General features: G+C 34.5%; 1 protein-coding gene across 6 annotated transcripts in view; it reads left to right on the forward strand.

The window, feature by feature from the left end:
* The window catches only part of LOC126964836 (terpene synthase), a 70,428-nt gene that overhangs the window by 34,368 nt on the left and 8,248 nt on the right, over positions 1 to 27,812 (forward strand). The window contains exons 5-8 of one of the 6 annotated variants that reach the window (XM_050808148.1): positions 191 to 330; positions 2,740 to 2,842; positions 4,182 to 4,309; positions 7,012 to 8,678. The exons of 1 other annotated variant lie outside the window; for it this stretch is intronic. In XM_050808148.1, coding sequence (XP_050664105.1) covers positions 191 to 330; positions 2,740 to 2,842; positions 4,182 to 4,309; positions 7,012 to 7,098 — 458 coding nt within the window. In that variant the 3' untranslated portion in view covers positions 7,099 to 8,678. Of the gene's footprint in view, positions 1 to 190; positions 331 to 2,739; positions 2,843 to 4,181; positions 4,310 to 7,011; positions 8,679 to 19,459; positions 19,584 to 21,972; positions 22,128 to 22,764; positions 22,783 to 24,444; positions 24,513 to 25,585; positions 25,731 to 27,812 lie in introns of those variants that run through there. 4 more of the 6 variants (XM_050808153.1, XM_050808150.1, XM_050808154.1 and 1 more) reach the window with 4 other exon arrangements.

A 27,812-nucleotide genomic window follows, 5' to 3' on the forward strand; every position in this document is an offset into this window, starting at 1 on the left:
TTTAGAAATAGAAATGTAAGGGAAAAGGAAAAACTTTTGCAGAGCTGAATTAAAACTTCAATTTCAGTATTGTCTCGATAGAATTATGTTCAATTATCTTTGCTATCATGCAAGTATTTGAATCTTTAAGGCCGTATGCTTGCCTTAAAGTTTCAAAGAAAGTATTATTAGTATAACATTACGTTTTCAGAGACAGGCGGGCTGTTCCTACTGGCAATACGCTTAATGCAACTGTTTAGTGACAACAACACCGACTTCACTAAACTATCACAGATAATTGGCCTGTACTTCCAAATCAGGGATGACTATAGCAATTTGCGATCACAAGAGGTACTATTTTGTTTTTTTTTTTTGTTTTAAATTACCAATATTTTTTTACAAAGTACATTAGCTTATCTACGTGCTGTAATGCTTACTTATCACATGCCTTAAACTTTAACACCTCCCTCTAACAACTACCAATGGGAGGCTCCTTTGCACAGGACGCCGGCTAGATTATGGGTACCACAACGATGCCTATTTCTGCCTTGAAGTAGTAATGCATATCTGCCTTGAAGGATTACTGTGTTTCGGTCTGAAGGGCGCCGTAGCTAGTGAAATTACTGGGCAAATGATACTTAACATCTTGTCTTAAGCGTGGTTGTAGTGCCGCTCAAAATTTTTGGGGTTTTTCAAGAATCCTGAGCGGCGCTGTCAATCAATTACCATCAGCTTAACGTCTTGCTCGTCTCGTCCCTTATTTTCATAAAAAAAAAAAGAAAAAACCTTACTATCTGGTTGGGTGGCGTTCTCCCAGTTCCTTAGAATATTTTCCACTTATCCCCAACCTGTAGCATGAATATCCTTGTGCAATGTTTCCAGGCTAGGATATGGGTACCTTTGTTAAAAGCGAGTACTCCCTAAAAGGACGGCAACGCTTTGTTTATTATTGGGGCATTTTTTTTATCAACACGAAGTCTGCCATTTGTCCATCAAGCAATTTTGCGCTAAATTAAAACTATCTCCTGTTAAGGCTTGTCAGTTTAAAAATTAAAAAAAAAAAAAACAACCGACTTCAAAAACACTATTCCAAAACAATAGATATAATGTGCACTAAAAAGTATAAAAATAATTGCGTATTTTTAACCGACTTCAAAAAAGGAGGAGGTTCTCAATTCGTCGGTATGTTTTTTTTTATGTTTGTTACCTTAAAACTTTCGACTGAGTGAACCGATTTTTATAATTCTTTTATTTGAAAGCTGGTGCTTCCCCTGGTCCCATTGTAATTTGGTCCAGATCTGACAATGGCATCCATGAGAAAACCATAAAAGTCTTAAATTTGCTATACATACGTATAGCAAAGTGGATGATAAATTTACGAATAACTCAATATCGCGCCAACCGATTTCGATGGTTCTTTTTTTATTGGAGAGAATATACTTCAAAGATAGTTTGGTGAGAGTTTGGTTAGGTTCTGATTACGGAATCCATGGCAAAGTAAACGGAACTCTTCAATTCTTTAAATAAAATCAAAATTAATTATCAAAATCGGTTCACCCAGTCGAAAGTTTTGAGGTAGCAAACATAAAAAAAAGAACACACCGACGAATTGAGAACCTCCTCCTTTTTTGAAGAAACCTTAAAAATTTTGGCTTAAAGCTAATGTAAAATTTCGGGAAGAGGATAATTGCAGGATTTAGTAATGATTATAGTGATCCAAAGATTCATAATTAATTTACATTTTATTTGTGTTTATTACATAGATTAATTCAGACTCAGAGCTTTCATTTTCGATGAATGATGGAACTTATGGTAACTAAAGTATGAAATAAATACTTTGGTCTTAATATGCTCAATATATCTTTGGAATACTGGTTGCTTCCATTACTGTTTTTGATCTTGTTGTTGATACAGTGCGACTGCTGCACTTTTTCAAATTAAGTTTGGCATGCAAAAACTCAATCAATGGAATCGCTGTATCCGATGCAAAATGTACATATTGCTTGGATGACACATGATTTCAACTGCTATGAAAGACATTACTATCACCGCTACGATATTAATGTTCTCCTTGTGTTTATGTACGTCGTGCGAGTATATTAATGTATACTCGCGTCATACATAAGACAATCTCTTCTTCAACTACTCGTATGATCGCCTGCTACCAAAACACTGGGTAATGCTTCTCATTTTCTCCCACGTTAAATCTTATGAATTATATATATGTTTCTTTTGAGAGTCGATATTAATGTATTCTATCTCATTCATGTATATTATCGCCGACTGTACCCTATACATTTACCTGTTTATGTCTTTAATATCTCGCTTGTTCGTTTCACCGAGTTTCAGTACGATTTGCAGTTTCATTACCGTTAGGTACATGAGGTGATATTTTCGTTCTATCACCGCTTTGTTTTTGAAGTTTTCATTGTTACGTTTTGACTTTTGTTGTTAATAGTTCTGTAGTTTCTGTTATTCTGTGTCGCTATAATAGTTCTGTCAGAAAAATAAATTATTTTTGTACCTAACCCATAACCCATATCCTTTGATTGGTTTTTCATAATTGTTATATTAATAACCAGCATCACAGTACAATACCTTTACATCAATCTATAATACAGACAAAATAAATAGTTGTTTATTAATTAATAATAATATGTACTTCAGTGATGCTTGTTTTGCGCACCGTCACAAAGCGACAATGTGATGTCATCGACATGAGATCCAGAGATAATGTAGCTTTTTTTCATTTTATTTCAGTATACTGATAGTAAATCGTTCTGCGAGGACTTAACGGAGGGCAAGTTTAGTTTCCCGATCATCCACGCAATCAGAAGCAAACGTTACGACAATCAAGTACTTCGTATCCTTTTACAACAGTTTTTATATCTATTCACTTTGCAGCAGTAAAATATTATAATGTACAAAGTGTTGTTCACGTATGACAATACAAGGTTATCAAGTAAGTGTTTTTTTAAGTTTAAATCTTCTTTGCGCACATGAGGATAATTTTTTTACGGATGAAACGCAATATTAGTGAAGCAAATATATGTGGGTCTTCTCGCACTCGCTCTCTCCCTCTTTTAGAGAGGAAGGGATATCGAGAAAAAATAGATGCTATTTATTTATTAAAAAAAAAATAATTTGAACGGTATCGACTTGGCGCGAATGAATAAAATATGCGTCAGGTTAAATGGCCTGTAAAATACCACGTACGTAATTGTATGGGTTTTTTAATAGCTTTTTATTAAATAGTGAAAAAAATTTTTTAACTAATGAACAACCGACTTCAAAAACACTATTACAAAACAATAGATATAATGTGATATAATGTGCACTAAATAGTATAAAAATAATTCCGTATTTTTATACAATCTAATTAATTAATGTAATTCTAGTTACGATTATTGTTATTTTCTGTTCGGTTCACCGAGTCGAATGTTTTGAGGTAACAAACGTAAAAAAAAACATACCGACGAACGAAACATTGAGAACCTCCTCCTTTTTTGAAGTCGGTTAAAAAGTAAACAGATAAAAACTATTTTTGGGATATTTTCAACTTCATAGCTTCATCCATCACAAAGAAAATTCTTACCTTACTTATTAGTATCTTATCATTGACGTACTATAAACATCTAGACTCACAGTCGCCTATTAAGAGGTTGTCAAAATATGTACGAGTGACGTTGTATATACGTATACATTAACTTATACAGATAACATTAAAACATACATTCAAATTAACACCTTATTTCTGGGCAATAATGTTCAAAGTCCGTTGTATACGCCCGAAGTAGCTCATTGATTATGGTGCGAAATGTGCAAAAAGGCAGAAAGTTTCTATCCGCACATTTCATCGGAGATATGTTTTATTTTAACAATTAAATTGTAATTATTTAACAAAATAGTTACACAATTTTGTTATTTTAAAAAGGCACTAACCTGAAATACGACACTCCATCCTTTTTAAGTTAGGATATGCTGTTATTTGGATAGTTTTTCACTGAACACTTTGTAATTGCGTGGCGTTGTATTCAAAGCGCGGTCAAAACACAACTGAATAAAAACTCTGCCTGATTGTGACCCTTGATTTGTTTGTCAATTTGAGCGTAAATATTTTTTGACAAGGTATTTTTGATTATAAGAGAATTTACGTCGTTAAATAAAAGAGTAATAATGATATAATTGACTCAATACACTAGATATACTTCGCCAGCGAACCACTAATGTGGAGGTGAAGCGGTACTGCATCAAGCTGTTGGAGAAATGTGGCAGCTTCCAGTACACGAGGGACACGCTGCAGGCGCTGGACCAAGAGGCGAGAGAAGAGGTGAGTTGCTCAATCATAGACTAGCGTATAGACAAACATAGTGTGCAAGAGACTAGTAATTCCAGTGGGAGGCTCATTTGCACAGGATGCCGGCTAGATTATGGGTACAACGACGGCGCCTATTTCTGCTGTGAAGCAGTAATGTGTAAACATTACTGTGTTTCGGTCTGAAGGGCGCCATAGCTAGTGACATTACTGGGCAAATGAGACTTAACATCTTATGTCTCATGGTGACGAGCGCAATTGTAGTGCCGATCAGAATTTTTGGGTTTTTCAAGAACCCTGAGCGGCACTGCATTGTAAAGGGCAGGGCGTATCAATTACCATCAGCTGAACGTCCTGCTTGTCTCATCCCTTATTTTCATAAAAAAAAGAGTAGAACATCTCTGCGATTCCTTCTGTAACCGACTTTGACTGATAGACAAATCAAAATAAATCCCACAATTTCGGTCTAACAGGTCGTATATTGTATGTGAGTGTATGAGGCTTAATAAATCAAATTTGTAACCAAAATTTACGAGCGATACGGGACTCGAATATTTGGCTCAGTGGAAATAGCGCTCGCACGGAACCCGAGAGGTCGCTGGTTCGAGTCCCGTATTGTTCATAAATTTTGTTTTCAAATTTAATTTGTGTAATTAATCCCAGTAGTGAGGGTTATGACTTAAAAAAAAAAAACAAATTGTTTAGATTTGAAAGGGCGAAACCTCAAGTAAATTTCCTAATATGGAAAATTTGGGGTTGAGCAGGCTATCAACTGTAAAGTAGATCCTGTAGATGAAGCGACAACCTGAGAGTTGAACAAATCGTACCAAGATTTATCAACGATACGTCACTCGAACGGTTGGCTCAGCGGAAATAGCGCTCGCACGGAACGCGAAAAGTCGCGGGATCGCCATCTAGTGTTCGTAAAGGAAACCATCATAGCGCTCTTTCGACGCTAAAACATATCGTAGTTAACTTTCACGCGCTCTAATACGTAAAAAATCTCACACTTGGCACTCTGTACTTTTATAAGTAGGCCATGTAGGCATGGGTACTGTCGCGTACGCTTTACAAATATTACATTAATTTATAGTAAAATAACATTAATGACATTATTTAAATGTAATGACTAATAGTTAGTCTAGCGCAGAGCGAAATGTGGAGGATAGCTGCGCATGGGTAGGTACTGTTGCGAACGCAAATATTATACTTTGAAAGATATATAATGTTAAAGTGTTAATTACATCTGTACAAAGTTAATTACGTGCCAGAGTCGTAAAAATAATTTTTCAACAATAGAATATGTGTGTATATTTAACAGACCAACACAAACATAACAATAAATAACAAAAAAAAAACAAATAGTAATATAATTCAGATCGTGACTGTACACTGGAAGTGCCCGGGGTGCCGTATCGGTGCGGGGGACGGAATACGACTGGCGAGCCAATCGGCACCACGCAAGCTCCTAGCCCCCCGCAGATACCTTACTTATGACTTCTGCGTAATAATGGTCTGCGATAGAGTTACATGCCGCCACATATACTATTATATATTATTTGATAATGCCACCATCTTTAAAATACCCGTATATTTACACTGTCTTGATTTGGAAGCATAATTTCTTTACAGCCTCGTGAGACCTCTACTTAAGTATTTAATATAATATATTCCAACTTGGCAAGTCTTCACAAAAAATGTTAACTGACAGACAGAGCACAGACAGATGAATAAATTCAATTTTCTATATTTCGTTAAAGTTCTGGAGGTCTACTCGCAAAATCGACAACGATACATTCGGAACGATACGATAATACTCCGAATATATCGCAACTAACCTACTCTAACAAATGTTCGAATTCCTTATCGTTTATCGTTACCATTGACTAATATTTTGATTTTTTTACGATGTTAGTGTGAATGTAATATGTTCAAACATAAACATTATCTGTGTTTTGTTGCTGTGAAGTGTCAAAAGTCAAAACATAGTTTAGGCGCTAAGGACAATGCCAGACTCTGCACCAACAATTTGGTATCATTTACACATAATGTTAATTTAAAAAAAATATGTAATGAATATAATATGACCATTTAAAATTGAATAAATAATACAAAACTCGCGGATAATTAAATGTAAAAAAAAGTAACTCAACCCTTCTCGTCGACTTCCTTTTTCTCAGGCGGCCATTTGCATTATTTCTACGCATAAACGATCAACAAAATGACTTAAATGACTTAGTAGTAAAAAAATCCTCTTGAATAGTAAATCACATATAATTATTTTAATAATATTTATTAAGTATGTATATTGTATGGCAAATATATCTATACAACTTGAAACGATAATAGCAACGACAGCCTAGATGGTGTCGTTGAGATTATCGTAAAAGTGACGTTTGATTATTTGTGAAATTCGAATATTCGTCTCTGACATTTTCAACTAAGAGTAGGGTTAGGACCGATAATATCGAATAATGTTTCGTTCGTTCAATCATCGTTTCGACATTGAATACGACGTAACTAAGAGTAGGATTCGACACGACTAATGCCACGATTTATCGAATATCGATTTTAGGAGTAGGCCCCCTGCGTCCGTGCTACGAAACTGTGTGGTTATTGAATTCAATTATTACCTTAAATCTAATTTCAATGGACCTGACTATTCAACTAACTGAACTCGGCAAGACAGGAATATATAATATATGTTCATTTTCCAGATAGCACATTTGGGAGGGAATAAATACTTGGAGGAACTCCTCGACGAAATGTTGAGCTGGCAGCGGGACAACAAGAGCGTGGAGTAAATTGTATAATACGAAACTGTTGCGAATTGAAGTTGTGATAGACTTACTGTCCACACTGAAGTTGTAGTACAATTATATAGATATCACATTTATCAAATAAGGGCTCTTTTCTTGTTATGCGTCTTATGATCCTGCGGGCGTGCGGGCACCTGCATTCTATTATACATTGTGCTTCTTAACGCGGATAGGTTGCAAGTGGCAAATTGTCTTGTCTGTGGCCAGGTTGTCGTAGTACACGCATGGACGTGAATGGACATCCGCGTGACAGGGAAAGTGCCCCATTGATTATATTTCATCACCATGGCGGCTCAACCAATCGTCGCTACCAATATCTCTATAGAGAGTTTCTCATCTGGAGTCCGTTTGGTTACGCAACCAATTTTGCGGCGCGACCAGTTCGGACGCGTGCACAGTATGTTACTGATTGCGCCGCCACTCTGGTCGCGCCACCACTAATTATTATAGAGGTGTATGGTGTCTCACTTTCTCCTCTTTGCATGCAACACGTGTGCACTGTTCTGTTTTGTTTTTTAATTGCATGCGATGGACAATCTCGATACAGAAAGGTTTATTATCGAAATTCAAAGTAAACCATCAATTTAGGATAATTCCTCATCAGATCATTGGGATAGAGATTATAAATGAAATGCTAAGTTTAAATAAGGATATAATTGTCCTCCACTGTTTATTTTTCTTACATACAGCTGTAGTGGTATCTGTTCGAGGTCCATTACTGTCTCAGTGATGTGTGGCTACTCTGGTTGCGCCGCCATGATGTCCCAGTTAACGTTGGATTCCGTTTAAATTAATCCTTTCTATGAATGTATTTATATAACACATGGGTGAAAAAAAATTACTACAACTTCGGTGTGAACATTTTAGCGCAACTTATTGTTTAAATTAAATTATCAGTCATATTTTTGGGTTACAAATATAGTTACCGTGCGTGGTGGTGTCTCAATTTATTGTTTCAGTGTTAAAAATGTGTTTATAGGTTATGTAAATATTATGTTCTTATGTTTTTAGGATGCAGGATCAGAAATAATAAAGAATTATTTAATTGTATCGGTCGGTATTTGTGGACGACTGATTTTAAGAATTATTTCAATTAGTTGTACTGTATCTATAAAAAGTTATGAGATCTGGCATTGAATATGACGACAGTACCTCTGTGTACACGGTCTTATACCTACATGAATGAGGGTCGGTAACCGAATAATATGATTTATTATATAATTATGGAGGATTTAAATTATATTTTTTTTATATTACATTTTGTAATTGTTACTTTTACATATTCTTATGATATGTTGACTTAAGTTTTTGTACTTATACCATTGTTAGCTTAATTAGTACTAACGGTTAACTTAACTGTTTAATGTGGTTCACTTTGTTAAGTAGAAATAATTATTGTGATGTTTTTTTTATTGTAGATCATCGCGCCACGTAGATAAGTAACGGCAAATAAGTTGAAAAATCTTATTTTCATTATACTCTAAACGGTAATGAAATTTGTCTTTTGTAATTTTATACAACGTGGCGCTATAATGGCGAATTACTATTTGTTCGTTTTGTATTTAGTACAGAGCACAGACCCATCATAGTGGACGAGTTGCTCCTGTTCCATTTTAATTGGATAGCGAGACATTAAAAAAAATGGGTTTTTCTTAAATGTAGGTACTATGAATATGACAGCTCATAATCGATTATCATTCAACTAACAACGATCCATTTGATTAAAACATTACGAGTTACATGTCTACGAATAAAAAATGGAGTCATATTTTATTATTTCAATAATATAAAGTACTTTTACTCGGGATAGGAAGCACTTTATTTTAGTCCCAAACTGAATGTAAAAATGTAACTTAAATTATAATAGATATTTATGCTACTGTTGTGTAATAAGGGGTATTAAAACACGAATATGATTTTAATACCTAATTATCAACAGTTTGAAGCATACAAGACTATCTACACCCATAATTTGAACCCTCTATAAAAGTCTGAAACAGTTAGCTTACTGCTAAAACTAAAAAAGCCAGTCCTAGTAACCATTACATCATCTAAACGAGTGTTGTAATGAAAACGAATGATGTAATGTTGTACTAAATTTCATTACAAAACTCGATTGGATGATGTACTGGTTATTAGGACATTGGGTGTTTTAATGTTGGCAATAAGCTAACTGTTTTAGAATCTTTAATAGAGGACTTAAAGCATGGGTGTACATAAAATATATATTATTGTCTGACACAGCCTGGGCCCATATGTGGTCAATCTCCTTTACAAACAAATTATATATTTATGAAACAATATTTTAATCACCCTTACGCTAGCGCTAGCTTACAGGTTATTCTGAAATTGTTAATTATGTATTTTATTTTTTAATATTTTTCTATGGTTACGGTTACGTAGTTTCACCCCTGTATTTATTTAATGTCGCCATTGTAGCGCGACGCTGTATACTAATTGGTCGAGGGTTTCAGGCATTCTTTATGTATATTAAAATTCATTCCATTTTAATACAATTGTATTATGTTGGTCATTTTAATACAATTGTATTATGTTGGTCATAACTTGCAAAGCGGTATGCTGCGACGGTCTCAAGCGAGTGAGATAAGGGAACCGACAATGTAATGATCAATGAACACGCATTTCATGTAATGATTTTCATCGCACGTGCATGAAAAAATACGACATTATTTATCATTTAAAATCATATATGTATATCGCCCAACTTACTCCACTTACCCGAGTTAAATTCAGTAGTTTATGTTTGTTCCTGGTGTTAACATTATCACAGTTTCTAGAAAATTCGCTAGTGTGCCTACATTAATATACATTAGTTATTTATGCCACTGTTGTGTATAAAGGGGTATTAAAACACGAACGTGGGTGATCATAGTGAGTGTTTTAATAAGACTTTATCTACACCCATAGTATGAATCCTCTATAAAAGATCCTGAAACAGTTAGCTTTCTGCTAACATTTTAAAAAAGCCAGTCCTTGTGACCATAATATCATCCCAGGGAGTGTTATTATGAAAACAGATGTACTGAATTTTATTACAACACTCGTTTGGATGATGTAATGGTTATTAGGACATTGGGTGTTTTAATGATGGCAATAACCTAACTGTTTTAGAATCTTTAGTAGAGGATTTAAAGCATGGGTGTAGATAAATAACATACCGAGACTATATCGAGATGTAACAGTTAAAATGTTTATTTCGTTAAATATTTCACATAATGATTCTTTAGGATCTAGATTATAAATACCGTGAGAAGTCCTTTTTTTCTCCGCAAAGATGGTAATTATGTCGGCTACACTGCCCCATAATAATTGTCGTGCTGTTCCACTAATATTTTCTGAGGAATTGGCGATATTAGCAATATGTCGGCTCAGTGCCACGTTTTCCATAAATTGCTAGTCAGGTTAGTATAAGTAAGTTGTTATTAATTGTATTGATAGTTCAATGTATGGTTTGATATTAATGATAAATATAGTTGTACAATAGGACAGGACATTTTGTACAATAGTATTTGAATCAATAGATTCAACAGACCCCGTCTGTCATTTTAAGAGTTCTTCAACAAAATTCAATGGCATTTAAAGTTCATCAACAATTTTTTTTTAACATCTTCGGGAATAAAAAATTCAAGATACATAATATGTGATGAATATGGATCTTTATATATACAGATAACGCGCGAGTTGAATGCAGAGTTCAGGAATGCGATAGTGATGTGACCTAATTATAATTGATTAACATAATCATGAGTGTGTCGATAAATTTAAACAATGCTCCAAGTTTACCATTTTAACTTAAAAATTAAATCTCAAATTTTTGTACTGCCTGTATTCAACACACATGTCTAAAACATTTTTAGGCATTTCTCGTGCTCCAGTGGAGGCTCCTCTCCTCAGGAAGCTGGCTAGATTATGGGTACCACAACGGTGCCTATTTCTGCCGTGAAGCAGTAATGTATAAACATTACTATGTTTCGGTCTGAAGGGCGCCGTAGCTAGTGAAATTATTGTGCAAATGAGACTTAACATCTTATGTCTCAAGGTGACGCGCAATTGTAGTGCCGCTCAGAATTTTTGCGTTTTTCAAGAATCCTCAGCGGCACTGCATTGTAATGGGTAGGGCGTATCAATTACCATCAGCTGAACTTCCTGCTCGTCTCGTCCCTTATTTTCATAAAAAAAGAATAAAAACTCGTTTTTTAATGAAACCACTAGACTCGGATCTTCTTTTTAATCGATGAATCTTGTCAGAGTGGTCGTGGTCGTGGTCGCTAAGATGATGCAACATTAGTCGCCGTTGGTCTCTTTAGTTTTGGGTCTCACTTCCTCCCTCGCGTTGTTCCTCCACTTTGACTCAGACTCAGATCGCAACTTATGTATTAAGCGTACGATAGATAACTGTCCAGTATGGCACAGCACTACACGACAGGCGTGCGAGGCGAGACGTGCGGACAGGAGGGGGAGATACTCCCGCTATTTACCCCTGGCCCTGACTGCGTTCACTGGCGCGATATCTGTATTTATGTGTGCTTAAAGTAAGTAGGTTCTTAGGTAATTCTATTAAATATATAGTTGTCTTGCAACCCAAAGCACAGTATATGCCTAGTTTGGGGTGTAATCATGTTACAGTATATCAACATTATTATTATTATTTAATATTTAAGAAAACATTTCATACAATTTTAAGTTTAAGAGTTTTTTTTTTTTAATTTTAAATAACGAACATTTCATTTATATACAAAGTTGTTATATTTAATGAGTATAAAATTTTGAATTTTAAAAATTATTCTTTTGCTTAAATTAATTAAATTTATATTAAATTAGAATTTCTTTTTTCAATACCCTCCTAATTGATTATGTAATTTAGTGTGGGGCAGTTCTTAAACTTATATTTATGAGGTATGGTTGAAATTGTTTTCAAAATAAAAGAAAAACATTTTATTGTTTCGGAAAATTGGTAATATTTAGGTTTTGGGTTTGTGTAATGGTGGCAATTGGTTTGAGAATAACATTTATGTTTGCAAAGGTTGAGAACTTAGATCATTTACGGCCGTTTTCATATTTTTTTTTGCGTATTGAGTTGTTATTTGCGTTAAATTTCAATGACGGCTAGTCAATCATTTAGCTTTGCCCTATAGCTAAAGCAGGAAACGTATAGCAACTACTAAATAAATAACTCATTTGTCTACAGCTTAAGCAAAGCATGCTGTACGTAGTAGCGAACGGCCAGGCGATTTGGATATATAATATAAATGAAAAGAATTGATCCAATAGGTGGAGTCTTAGGTTGAGATTAGATTAGATCTATAGAGCGTACTCGGACTTAACTTATGTAAAACTCAGCTGTGTTCGAGCTAAGCGTAATCTTTGATTTGGTATTAACAGTCATTTGAATATTAAGATTATGCTGAGCTTAGGAAAAGTGTGTGTACTTAAGTATGCACGCAAGAAGTTATATTCCGTTGGTTAGGCCAAAGCAAAAATCCTTAAAATTATTTATTCATCGTGCTATTCTACGTTTGTAGAAAGAACAATATTGTAAAAATATTGCAACGATGGCTTTGACAATTAATTATTAAATAACGAATACGGCTGTACGGGCTTGAACCCTTTGCCTATCCTAATAATGGACGAAGAAACCAAAAAAAAAAAATAACGAATGTCGCAAACGTCAGAAAATTGTTGTGTTACAGTGAGCTCGCGCATCTTAGAAATTTTTACTGTCATCATTTTTTTATAACGCGCATAAAGAAGTATAACTTCAATGGGACAGCCCAATAGAAAGTTCAAGCGCGCGTTTCATTATACATATTGTCGATTATCATTAAACAAACATTTACAATAGAAAGTATACTAAATTATAACAATATCAAAAACTTATTTGATTGGTTTTATTGAGATACATAAGTTAAGTGATCTATGAATTATTTATGCGATATGCGGTCTTGCTAACTAATTTTGGTATGAGAAGCGGAACGCATTGTTAGATGGGTGACTGTTGACATATTTTACTGATATTAAAACGCAGAACAACAGCTGTTGTGGTGATACAGGGAATTGTTGATTTTCTATTTGTTTAAAAGCTTAAAGTCGGAGTTATTCGTCGTCGACTTAATGGTGGACTTGAGATTAAACTTGGCCATAAAAGGCATTTATTTTCTCAAAATGGATTCTTTTAGAATTATTTTTGATGTCATTTCTAATATACTAGATACTATTGACGCTTCGGAAACAAATTACGCTCTGAGAGAGAAGAAGCGGCGCATGAAACTCTAGGTTTGCTCGTAAGCTTAACTCGCACTCGAATAGGGACTCCGACTAACTCTCTCGATATGTCTGAACAAAGTCTAAGTAAGCTCTATACATCTCGGCCTTAGCTATTAAGTACTTAAGTTATATATTAAAAATTAGCTGAATAATGGAACCCTAATGTTATATATAATATGTATAAATTACATCTGTGTTTCTCAAATAGATACCCATTGTTTTTATTTATTTTTTATTTGTTAATTTTCTTTCCGAAATATATATTTGATTTTTTAAAAAATTTGTTTCAACACCTTCCGATGTCTTCCAAATTAAGACAATAAATTTGTACGGTTAAGGATTATAATAGCAGCAATATAGCAAATAAATAATTATATTAACATAGTTGTCTTATTAAATTGGGTCTCGAGTTTGATTATATAATCACAATTAGGGTATGTTCCGATATGTACTACGACCACTGTACAGTGTAACTTCAATTTAGTATACTGTGAAGCCGTTCCATATTGGTTACTATTTAAAACGGAACGCAATTTGTATACTATCAGCCGCATTTTTTGACTCAGCATTCAAATGAGTGTATTAAAGTTTTCTAGTTCATTAAAAAAAACTGTTGTTGGAGTACTGTCAAATTAAAAATATTTGGGATTAAACTGTAGGTATTGTTTATAAAACGTTAGGCACTCGAGTGGTTTTGGCTGATTAAAGTACTGCGAGTACCTTACCTCGAAAAGGACAGTGCTCACAGTAGAATATGGCGGCGATTTATGACGTCATATATTTCCCTAGGGTACTGCGGCAGTATACTGGCAGTCCATAACGGAACGAATTTTTCTACAGTGATAGCACTGTGCAGTGCTGGCAGTGCATATCGGAACATACCCTTAATAATTAATAGTAAGCGTTTGTATTATCGGTCTAGCCTCTTAACTGGATTTGATATAAATTAATTATATTTACCCCCCTTTTGTAGGCTATAAGTAGAACGCGATAATAACGTTTACTTGTACTCTTTATTACGACAGTATAATTATTTGCATTTTTAAGTTATTAGTATATAAATACATATAATAATTACTCATAATTTTCTTATAAAAAGCTTCAATTGTTATATTATAGCCATAGTCATCATCACGGACGAGTAGAAAAATAAGGACTCCGTGTCACCTTACATAACAGTGAGGCACCAAAATAAGCCGGTAAACGTGTTAATACGAGTACATAGCACCACGCCGATCGGCCGCCATTATGAGTTTTACCATCGTCTGTGACAGATCAGTTTTAAAATATTTAAAAATGCCGTCGTGCGTTGTGAAAAAGTGTAAAAACAATAATATAAAAGTATTTGTGGATGTATTATTATTTAAGGAAGAAAAAATTGTGTAACTGGCATACCCATAACCGCACATACACTAGCATAAAGGTGCTTCACTTGCTAATATCACAGAGTCATCATATCATCATTATGTATTTAAACAATGAAATGAAATATCATTATAATATTTGGCTGTTTTTATTTAAATGTTCTATAGTATAAGCTGATAGATACTTACTGTAATAGAAGTCTGGTTTTATTTTAAGATGTAAATGTGCGGTTAAAGTTTGAATAAATCTTATTTGATTATTCTTGAAACTATAATGGTTTCATCCAACACGCTTCTTGAATGAAGTTAATGTTATTTTGTTATATTTAGATATTGTTTCTGGTGTATTTTTCTCTTCAATATAATTCAAATAAGTATGTGTTTGCACTTATTAGAAATGTTAATGTGATTAAATAGCTGAAACAACTCTTGTGTAATTATTATTCTTTCAAATTTGCTTTTGTTTTGGTATTCTATGTATACAACAAGGAAATTTTTCCTTCTTCTCGAAGAAGTATTTACACTCCCAAACAATGCATTGATTGCTCGAGATTAATGTATGGAATTGGCTTCGAAGAAGCTGGGCATCATAATTAAAGCACGGCTTTCATACTTCAAGCCGGCCCACGTTCTAGCGCTCTACAAAGCGCATGCCAGGCATATATGGAGTATTGCTGTCATATCTGGTCTGGCGCACCATTTGACGCAGAGCAGCTCGAATTGTCGGGCACCCAGTGCGTTGCGAACAGCTGGATCACTTGGCGTTGCGTGAGTCACTTCATTGTGCGTCTTCTACCGCATTTATTACGGGGAGTGTTCCGAAGAGCTGTTTCACCTGATTCCTGCCGCCGAATTCCACCTTTACACGACAAGCCATAAATTAGGATATCATCCCCACCATCTGGATGTGTGGTGTCCCAAGGAACTTTCGTCCACGTAGTACAAAGCTGTGTGGTGTTTCCGTGTCTGGGCCAGCTAAATCATGAGCCACCCATTTTTCAAGCTTTCTTTAACTTTTATGCAAATGGGTTAATGTTGTGAGTATGCTAACCTCAAATAATGCCTATAATTTCTTGGTAGTTTGATGTAAATTGGCTTGAAAACAATGAACCAAAAGCTCTCGAATATGTGTATTATGATTAGGTATGTAGTATTTTGCTTTTGGTCAATCCCTATGAACAAATATTGATAAACTGCGTATTATAATTCACGTATACAATATTTTAATATGTGCCTACTTTTTTTTTAAATTAATATAATCTTTAGAAAATACAGTGTTTACTGCATATATAAAATATTTTAGTGAATGTTCTACGAAAATAAGCACCACGAAAGCAGTATAGAAGAATCATCAATTACCTGTGAAATGTTTCTTAATTTGGATTGTTACTGTAGATAACAACAGAATCTTACTCGGAACACTAAAATTAATATGCGGTCCATTTTGACAGGAGACTATAAACACTAAATTGTTTCAAAACGGTTACACGGTCCATTTATCTCTCAAACCCAGGTTTTTATGTAAGGACAGAATCTCACTCTCACACGGTTCGTCTATTACGCTAGTAAACTCAGTTTATGCTCCAAACACACCATTGATATTGTGTGCTCTTTCTGCTAAGTTAGTACCACAATGGAACTCGTATTAAAAAAAACTAAAAGTTTCACTGCATGCTTAAACTGTAAGCCAAATAATATAATTGAAAGTCAACAATCCAATGATGTAGGGGGAGTCCGGGAGAGTTTACCCGCCTTCGACTAAAATACTCATAAATCTTTGTTTACCTACAAATCGCTATTTTCTATAAGTTATATCATAAGCTGCATTATTTAGCTACATTTTATCTTAATAAAGTTTGATACATCATTAATAGTTTATGAGTAATTAACGATTTATACCAAAGTTACATTCGGCTAATATCTCCCGCCTGGGTAGACTGGGAGACTTTACCCCCTAAGTAGGGAGCCTTTACCCGGGTTTAAAAATAGGTAAAATAATATAACGAAAATTAAAATTACTGTCACAATTAAGAAAAAATTTAATTCAAAACAACATAATTAAATCTACATCACTTCCTTTTCTAATTGTAGCAATCAGGATAAATAAACTGTTGCTAGACATCTTTAATATTAAATTAATGAGACTGTAACGCAAATGTCATGGACATATTTGCCACAAAAATTAATTTTAGTTCTAGTTTTAGTCTTCACCAGGCCGAAGATTTTTTCTAGCTGCAGCTTTTGGAAATGGACGAATCATTTAATTTAGGTAGAAACTATTTTTGGTTTTTGTCTTGACTCAGAATCTACCGTTGTCATTTGACTATTCTGGATATCCAGATCTTGAGATGTAGAAGCTACCTCTGCTGATTGTCTGAATATTGCAATTGCTTGCTCCGATTCCTCCTCCGTCGAAATTTATGGTGAATTGGCTCTAGTCGCCGCAGTTTCATTTATGAATGCAGATTCTGTTGTTGAAGATTTCTCGGAAATCGTCGGATGAGACTTGCGTCTTCTATTGAGTGGTTCTTGAAAACGTCGCGGAATGGGGTAAAATTAATCTTGTCTAAATTAACCCCCACAAGACTTAATTTTGCGCTTTTACCACAAAAAAAAAACACTTCTTGTACTTATACAACTCTGTCAACGGCTAGATCATACCATATCAAAGGGATTTATGGCCAAGGTACAACAAAAAAAGAGCATTATAACTTAACCTCAAATTATGACATTTTTAATGGTTGGGACATTTTTATGGGGAGAAAAGGAAGGGAAACGCCTAAAACTAGTTTCTGGCACTCGCCGGCCGCTGCCGCAGCACGCTACGAACGGCTCGTGCATTGTTTTAAACGTTCTAACCTAACCTAATCAATCTTTATAAAATATAGTTGATAGATTTTTGGTCCACGATTATAGTGCTACTAATCTTATTACAAGGTATTGCACATTTTTCAAGAAAATAACGATTAAAAATCTTACCTCTCAACGGGTAAAATACGTAAATCCAAAAAAAAACACCAAATTCATGGTGTGAAATCTGAATTGACATACCTACTAACGCACACGAAAAGCTCTATCATATAAACATCTAATTCAAATTCAAATATTTTTATTCAAAATAGGATTCATAATAACTTCTTCTTCTTCATACGGGCGCTTTCCGCAACTCGACGTCATATGCCCCTTTTCATTCATTCAAAATCACTTATTGAACGTCAAAAACTACCACCCATTCAAAAGAGACTGCCTCAGACCTGAGAGAATGGGCGCAAGAAAATCAGCGGGCATTTTTTTTATTATAAAAATATGGATTACAGTGTGATATCGTACAAAAAACATTTATTATTAAGGAGTCTTAGGGTGTTCGCTTTAGTCCGTGTAGTCATTAAGAAAATCGTTTATGCTATAGTAACCTTTCCCACACAAACGTTTTTTAACAATTCTTTCAAAAGTCGACCCAACCGAGTAGTAGGCATAACAAGTTTATGTTTGTTCCTCGTGTTAACATTATGAATGTCACAGTTTCTAGAAATGTTCAGTTTCCTCAATGCGCTTATGAACATACAGAACATTATCAAAAATGTATTGAGCAGCAACAGTCAAAATGTTTTTCTTTAAATTTTTCTCTTAATGATTCTTTAGGACCTAGGTTATAAATCGCGCGAATAGCCCTCTTCTGGAGCACAAAGATGGTATTAATATCCGCCGCACTGCCCCATAACAATATACCATAGGACATAATACTATGAAAATAACTAAAATATACTAGTCGCACAGTATCTATGTCAGTTAACCGTCAAATTTTCTTAACCGCATATGCTGCAGAACTAAGCCAATTCGCCAATAAATCTAACTAAGCCTATTCAAATATGGGGGCCCCATTGGAATCAAGAGTAATGCCAAGAAATACAGCAGATTCCACTGGCTTTACCACCTCTCCGTTTAATAAATATTCGCATCTACATTTTTGACATTTGGCTTAGTAAATTTAATACATTTGGTTTTATGACTATATATATAACAATAAGTTATTGGCGCTGAACCAGTACACGATGTCAGATAGAGCATTGTTTACTTCGTCATATAAAACTTGGCTTCGTTTCACTTTGAACATAAGTGAAGTGTCATCCGCAAACAATACCACCTTGTGTTTTTTTTTCTACAAGGTTAGGTAGATCATTTATTTAAATTAGGGAGAGGAAGGGTCCAAGAATAGACCCTTGTGGTACCCCCATACCGAGAGGAGTCCCAGGAGTTCTCCTGCCATTCACACCGACCCTCTGAATCCTATTATTTAAATATGAGATCAGGAGATCGAGCGCATCGATCCTCTTATACCATAGCGACACAGCTTCCTGACCAGCGTTGAATGTTGAACACAATCAAAAGCCTTAGATAAATCACAAAAGATACCAAATGCATTCTGTGATTCCTCCCAGGTCTCAAAAATATTCCTGATGAGTTCAACACCTGCATCCGTAGTAATATTATATTCACTGTAAACGTGAACAATGGTGTAAAATATTTAGTTGATGAACAAGAGAACAAAGTTTTAATTTTTAAATAACTTCAGGTATTAGTTATAAAATATTAAAATATCTTTCCTTAACACGCAACTAACATTAATTAAAGTCAAGGTCATTTGTTCACATAGCACAGTTTTGACAGTAGACAGTGCAGCAACGCAGGCTGCCGGGATCCTTGCATTATTCAAGAATAAATTGTGTGTTACGAACCATTTGATTGTCGTTAAACGAAAAAGAAATGTCGCAAAATAGCAATGTATGTGCCAAGAAAGAAGTTATTGAAAAACAAAATGAGGTGTGTTTACTGTAAATTAATTTATTATCTGCGTTTTTTTATTAACAAAATATTATTAATAAAACGTGCATTGTATTGGTACCTACTGTTTCATATTAATTTGTTGGGATAGTAGCAAGGTTAAATTTAATCATTACAAAGTATAAAATACCTTTTTTATACCTGCATAAATAATTATGTGTCATATAATAACAAGCTATATTTGTGATTTAATATATTAAATATGTTGTTTGTAAATATGCTTGTTTTGTTTGATGAGTTGTGGTTCGAACTAATGACATGATGCCGATTCCAACAAAAAAAAAAGTCTACGAGTCTACATGTGTAATAAATATGCGTATCTTAAATGCGAATGTAAGTTTGTTTGTTTGTTATGCTTAACATGCATCTTAAGTAGTCAACCCGACATCGTGAAATTTGGCACATATGTGGTCACGGATAGGTACTTTCCACTCCGAAATTTTTAAGATTTCCCGAGGGAATGTAATGCGACTTTAGGTCGGTCCAAATTTAACGAAATGCCAAAATGACAACCGCGCAATACTATGATTTCACCAATAATCGGACTGGATATCGTTTCCGAGATTCTCGGGGTCGAAGTAGAAAACGAATTTGAGAATGTTTTTTCACATTAGAGGGGGCAATCGAGCAAGAGACTCGCGTGATGGGGAGTAGTAAGTCAACCGCTCATGGACATCAGCAACACCTGGGGTCAAGAGATACGTTGCCGGCCTTTAAGTTGGGATTCTAACGATACTCGTATATCTCGCGCTGCGACATTGCCCGACTGTCAGCGATGGCACGTTACACCGTCCGCGACCGCTTCTTTTCGCTCGTATCATTAGAAAGAACGACGATACGTAATTCGTTTTTGAGATATTCATGGTGGACTTTTTTACCCGCGAAACTTTAAGGACCGCCCTACCCTAATCAAGAATATTTTAAAATTTTCGAGTTTTACTAAAGTTTTCGAGGGTGTAGATATTGAATTTGGTCTAGATATAATTTCCAAGGACTGAGATCCTGGACTTAGAGAACGAATGTAGATTTTATTACCACAGTATGGATCGTTTCCACTATTCTTGAGGTCGATTGAGATCGTATTCAAAACTATTACCTATAGTTGGTAACAGTTTTGCGCAACGGATATTTAAAATTTCATATTCAAAATATAAAGAAACATAATTATATATGTTTTATGGTTCCATACGTCCAAGTGAAAAAATCAGAAATCATTGAATTATCAGTCGTGTGTTTGCCTGTTTACTGGTGTGTAATGGTGCACAACCAGTACGTACATCTAATTCAATGCCATTTATACCAGTAACCTATTTATAGATATTTTTTTTTATAAATGTAAACTGGTTTGAAAATAATAAACCTAACAACTTCAGTAGTATTAAGATCTATCATTTTCACTTTATTTTCCATAATGATTCGCACTTAGTTTGATATGATATACAGGACTCCGACGAATATCTTAAACTTTATTTAATAGGATGTATTTGCTTTTGGCCTGTACACAATCATTACAAGAAGAAAATTTCTTGCGTTCCGTAAAATTTCTCCATGAGTGTTATATATAATATACTAGCATATCATCAAGATATGATGTTTCACACATAACGTGACATATTATTTTATTGAAGAGTTTCAGAGGAAGCGCAATACACATTTAACGAGAACGAAGTCGCGGGCAACAAACAATTATATATAATTCAAAAGTATAGATATGGCTAGATAATACCTAAATTAAAAATACATGCATGAAAGCTTTACAAATTCTTTTTATTTCATTTAATTCAGAATATTATGAAAAAATCAAATTAATGTACTCAATATACTCTCTACAACTACTCCTACTTGATATTTTGTAAAAAGGTCAAGTACCTTTTAACAGAAGATCTCAGAGACCTTTAGTAATAGTATTTGTTTTAAATTTACAATCTTATAACTATAATACTAAGAGGTTAATATAGTATACCCATAATATACCTATACCCAGTTTTAGAACCACTAAGGCAAATAAGTCATTTTTGGGAAATTCCGTTAGATTCTATAATAAGCCATAAAATAATTGCGTGACAAAACATTGAACACATATATAAAAACTGTTTTAATGGGAATAGGTTACTATAATATTAAGGAATATATTGAGGATAAAGAAGTTTGGAGTACAGTACCATGCAAATCGCGAGTCTCTTCGACCCTGTACCATCCACTGACGTATTTTTAATTATTTACGTAATTTACTTTTTGACGCTTTTGCGCACTTGTGAACATTTTATGACTATTTACAGATGCTTTTTGTAAGTTTACGTAAATAAAAGATTTTTTCATTTTCATTTCATAGTTCAATTAAATTATTTTGGGATATGTCTGATTTCAGAAACTACTCAGGCCTTTCAATTATATTGTTCAATTGCCAGGAAAGCGGGTAAGACCAAAACTGATAGCGGCTTTTAATTACTGGTTACAAGTGTGTCCTGAGAAGTTGAAGGCTGTTGGTGAAATTATTCAAATGCTCCATAATACAAGTTTGCTGTGAGTATTTAGTTTTAGTTATAAACATATTAAATCTATTGCTGTGGTTATTTACCCAAGGTTAGTGGTATAGGTATATTCTGTCACGAAAATTTGTACTAATTAATAAGCAAAATATAATTTTTCACATGGTTCCATTAATTGTTATCTGTATTCTGCAAAATGCATTTTAACTTTTGTTATTTTACTGCTAGCTTGACCCTTGTACGAGTTGTAAGGTCTGATTAATTCACCAATTACGTAGAACGTGATTAGAACCATAGTTAAAACATGTTGAACTAAGTTTACGCGTTCAAGCGAGTTTATAGATTCAATTTGGATTTCACCAACACAAACTAAACGCAGTTATAGCCTAAACGCGTACACAAAAGTTTGGACGTTTAACATATTTCATCGCGTCATCGCGCAAGAGCTGTCACTGTCATTGTCGTAATATAAACATTGACATTTATCAATTCTGATTTTGTTCATACTTATTGATGACAGTTTTGACAGCTATTTGATAGGTTCATTCTGATGTTTTTAAGTCTGTTTTCGTGAACTTTGAATGTATTGGTGAAATCGCTTTGTCTTTAATCGACTGGTTTTTGAAGTAACACAGAGTGTGCGAGAGAGAGAGAGTTGTGACAGTATGACAATATTTGGAAAAAAAATGGTCCGTATTTTATAATTTATATTGTATATACAATCAAAATAAATAAAACAAATAAATCGGTCATTAATGGATATAAATTTTTTTAATGTACGATGTGATTGTGGAGATCGTGTCTATAATATAAACATCATTTATGTGTCACGAATATTGTTAACAATAGCTATGATTTTACATTTGTAACAAAAAAGTAATAAACCCACGTCGACTTTTAAGTAATAATGACACTAATTGCATAATTTTTACAATTTCTAATTATAATATTACCAAATGTTACCTTAAAATGCGTAGAATTATTTTTACATTTCTTATCTACTGAAACAAAAGGTCAAGCCGTAATTACAATGAGTAATTTCCGTCCGCCTTACAATTATTATGATAATGATGCTATAAAAAACACTAAACAATTTAAATCCACAATTATAATATTTGCTCTTTCTAGGGTTCTGTACCTCAAATGAAAAAAACGGAACCCCTATAGGATCACTTTTGTTGAATGTCCGTCCGCTGTCTGACTGTCAAGACTTTTTATATCGGGAACTCGATACTCGTGGAGGTATCGAGTTAAAATTATAACAATATAGGTACTTAAGTCTACAGTCTCCTGAAGCTGTAAAAATCAATCTTCTAAGTTAAGGTAAAAACTTCTGGAAAAAGAGTGTATGAGCTGCGTTGATGACCCTTATGTATACTCATTTGTCCCCCTGTTTCAAAAAAGAAAATACGAAAATTTCTTGTTCTACCTAATATGTTATTTAAGATTTTATCCAGAAGAAATCACTTGAATATCATATTCTAAATATGTTTTAAACGTATTATGTACATATTCATTTACAGCACGGTGATAATCATGTTTTTCTCAAGTTTTTATGTTGATATTGTTCATCGTAATGTGAATACATTAACACTATTATTAAATTTAATAACGAAATTATAAAAGTCACACGTGAATATCGAGGTTTGCAACGTACATGTTAATGTATTTAAGTACAAAGATACTTGTACAAATATAATTACCTACAAAATAACATACCTCATAATTGTCGTTTTATAAATATAATTTATTACTTTATTATAATTCAAAAGCTTACACGAGCAGAAACGAGATTTAAATCATTTTTCAATTCTATACAATGTTAATAATTACCAACACAGGGGTAAGGTTTAAAAGGCATTTATTCAACATTGATTTCTTTCGAATACTACTTTGTGACCTCAATTAAATCACAACCAACGCTTTGGAAACAAATGGCAAGGAACTCTCTTCTAAAAAATACAATATTGTACTGTACTCTATCAGTTGGCTGATCGGTTCACAATCGTTCCTTAAGCCACGCCGATACGCTTCAACCTACTTTGAGTGTTTCTCATTAAAAGCTCACCATACGAATAAGATAGATTTTTTAAAATTTCGTTAAAAAAAATTTCATTAAAATTGCGAAAAGATTTGTGATGTCATCGTATCGAAGAATTGATGTAGTGCGACCCTCTACTGATATATATTATGCGTAGATGTTAAATAGCAAGTTTGAGAGAATGCATCCTTGGGGACCTCCTGTTTGAGTTGAAAATGTTCTGAATTTGAGTCGTGGGCATTGAATGTGCTAAATCATTTTCGTACAATATTTAAATTAGTTCACACTAAATGGTGATATGTATTTCTAGAAGTACTATTCAGAGCTTGTTCCATTTTACTGTATTGAAGGCCTTCCGGAAATCAACAAAACAATAATGTATGTACCATCGCAAGCTTTTTCTTTAATATGTCTCAAAACAAGAATTCCCCTCGTAATTTTATACATCCGGATTGATTTGTTGGGCAATTTTTCTATGCAAGATTTTTTTTTCATTTTTCGGGCTTTTCGATAGTCTAGGCAGTTGGATCACCAGCTTCCTGTACGATATACGAGTGGAATTCTCCCTGGATGAATACTAATAAGACAGGAGCAAAATTCCAAGCTCTTAGATCTACCTGTGCGTAATATTTCCCAATCTTGTAGCCATAGTTGTTAGTGCCCCGTGTTTATTTCCATATTAATAATTCATGACGTACTACGAGTATATGCTACATAAATCTAATTAGTTCTTTGTCATGGACAGTATTTTAAAGTCATATCTATCTTTAACAATCCATTTTTTTTATGGAATAGGAGGACAAACGATCGTACGTGTCACCTGGTGTTAAGTGATCACCGCCGCCCACATTCTCTTGCAACACCAGAGGTATCACAAGAGCCTTACCGGCCTTTAAGGAAGGTGTACGCGCTTTTTTGAAGGTACCCATGTCGTATCGTCCCGGAAACACCGCACAAGGAAGCTCATTCCACAGCTTAGTAGTACGAGGAAGAAAGCTCCTTGAAAACCGCACTGTGGAGGACCGCCACACATCCAGATGGTGGGGATGATATCCTAATTTGTGGCGTGTCGTGCGAAGGTGGAATGTTGTTGTCTGCGTTGCAACTTCGCCTTTGCTTATAATTCTTTCTAAAATTCAGCATTAAGTAATATGATAGTTTATACAATATGTATTGCTGGAATAGGTTAGATGAGGGTAGCGCAGGACGGATCGTTGTAGAGATCTTTTGAGGAAGCCTTTGTCCAAAAGTGGACATCTTTCAGCTTAAATGATGACGAAGAAAATGAAATATTGCTTATAAAACAAAATATTAACCGGGTCACGGCAAATGGTAACGGAAACTATCATTTCCAAGGATTTGGGCATTTGATATTAGTTTCAACCCTTGCTTAAAGTTTTTTTTGCTTTTAGATGTACGCAGCTCAAAAATATATTATGTATTGATTTCAGACTGGACGATGTTGAGGATAATTCCACGCTTCGAAGAGGGATACCGGTTGCTCATTTAATATATGGAATAGCCAGTACGATTAACGCAGCGAACTATGTTATCATCATTGCGCTTGAGAAGACATTGCAATTGGGACACCCGCAAGTAGGATTTCTGATTTTTAAATATCCATCCATATAGTTTCTGTCTGAGAGATAGGCATGCAATTGTTTAGTGACTACTTAACGATGGCTATCGTTGGTAAGTAGGTCGAAGATTGTTGGTAGCTTTGGTTCTGTAAATAAACCTAGAGTAGACAGATTAATGAGTATTGCAGAAGTATAATATTATAATATTGAAACCAAAATAACTATAAACATATTATGCTTACTAATCGACTAAGTCAAGTTACTTAGTATTTTATTGAACGAAGTGTATGTTTTTAGCCTGCATTCAGCGCGTACCCGTACGTGCTGACCATGTTGCGTTAAGTGCTCAGCTGACAGCAAACTTGATTGCGCGTGTACAATTGCGAAGAAAAATGAATCCATTTTTAAGCTCTTTAATATGTGCGTACTACTTACACAAACGATTGCGGAATAAAAGACGGAGAAGATATCATGTTTACCCCATTATTATAGAGCGTGAAATTGAAGGAGAAATAAAGTTATACAAATAATATTCGAAATTGCCAGAACATGAATATTTGATTAGGATTTTACACACGCGCGTACGCTCGGTCAGCGTCAGCTCGGCCGACGATTCTTATCAGCGCGACTTACCTTTACGCGCGTAGCTATTCATCAGCGCTGGACTGAACGCGTTCATAATATTATGTTGTCATAGTTACTGCCGCTACGACTACGACAGCTACGCCGACGATCAGCGCTGACGTCGGTCGAGCACTAAAGGCAGCTTTACAATAGGATAATAGAAAATATGCCGAAAAAATCTGTTTCGAAGTATAATAGACTTTCTGAAATTGTTTGTCTTGTGAAGGTACATAAATATTGTGAGTCTCGTGACCATCGTCAGGCTTATTACAAATTAATATTAATAGGAAACATTAGTGGCCAATTTTCTATACAAACGTTTATGACTCTAATCTCCCGGGTTTTTAAACTCTAGATTAAAACTATTTTAAATAAAGATCAATATCTTCATAGTGAATAGTGAATTAATGAGTGAAAATAATCAAAATATAAACAATGTTTGTAGCCAAGCCAGTGATCTTGTGAAATGTGACCTATGCTCTCCTACACGTTATTTTAGAGGTGCAAGAGGCTTAAAAATTCACACCGGTAAAAAGCACAGTTCCGCGTTAGTTTCGGATATACATCATAGCACCTTGCCCTCGACAAATAACGCATATCATGTTACAACAAATTTTTCGGAATTATTAGGAAAATTAAAGAATTCGGTTCCAGTAGTAAAGCGAATTCCAAAAGGGGCTCGCATTACTGTTGCAACTGCACTCTCCAAAGTCATTCGATCTACAGTAAACCAAAATTCAAAAGATAGTTGGGAGCATTTGTTCATGTTCGCATATTCAACTTTACATGCAAAAAAAGATGACCACAGTTCACTCACACAGAAAATAAAATCAAATTGTTCTGACCCAAATATCTTTGGCAATATTTTAAATAGTAACCAAAATTCAACATTTTTCGAAAAGTAGAACAGAAAGTTAATGACGATGACGTGAAAGGTGCTGCATCTATACTTTTTTCAAATGATATCCTGGCACCCGACTCAAATGAAACACTTTTGGCTTTACAAAGTAAACACCCATCACCAGATGCTAATTGTGTTATTCCGTAACCATCTTTTTCCGATAATCATATACGGGCTAATGATGGTGATGTACTAAAAGCAAATAATGTCCTTTAAGACTGGTTCTGCCGGCGGCCCCGATGGACTGACACCCCAGTATCTTAAAGATCTGGTATGTCCTTCCACAGGGGATGCGGGTAGAGCGTTGCTTGAGGACATTGTTCTCTTAGTAAATCTCATGCTTTCTGCAAAAGTTAATACCGAAATTACCGAAATTTTATATGGTGCGAATATATGTGCTCTTAAGAAAAAAGATGGTGGTATTCGTCCTATAGCCGTGGGCTGCACATTTCGTCGCCTTGTTTCTAAAATTTGTTGTAAACATATTTCTCCTTTCCTATCAACTAAGTTCATTCCAACTCAGTTGGGTTTCGGCTGCAAAAGTGGTTGCGAAGCTGCAGTCCACGCTGCGCG

Source organism: Leptidea sinapis, chromosome 6 (genome assembly GCF_905404315.1).
Source record: "Leptidea sinapis chromosome 6, ilLepSina1.1, whole genome shotgun sequence".
Taxonomy (NCBI): domain Eukaryota; kingdom Metazoa; phylum Arthropoda; class Insecta; order Lepidoptera; family Pieridae; genus Leptidea; species Leptidea sinapis.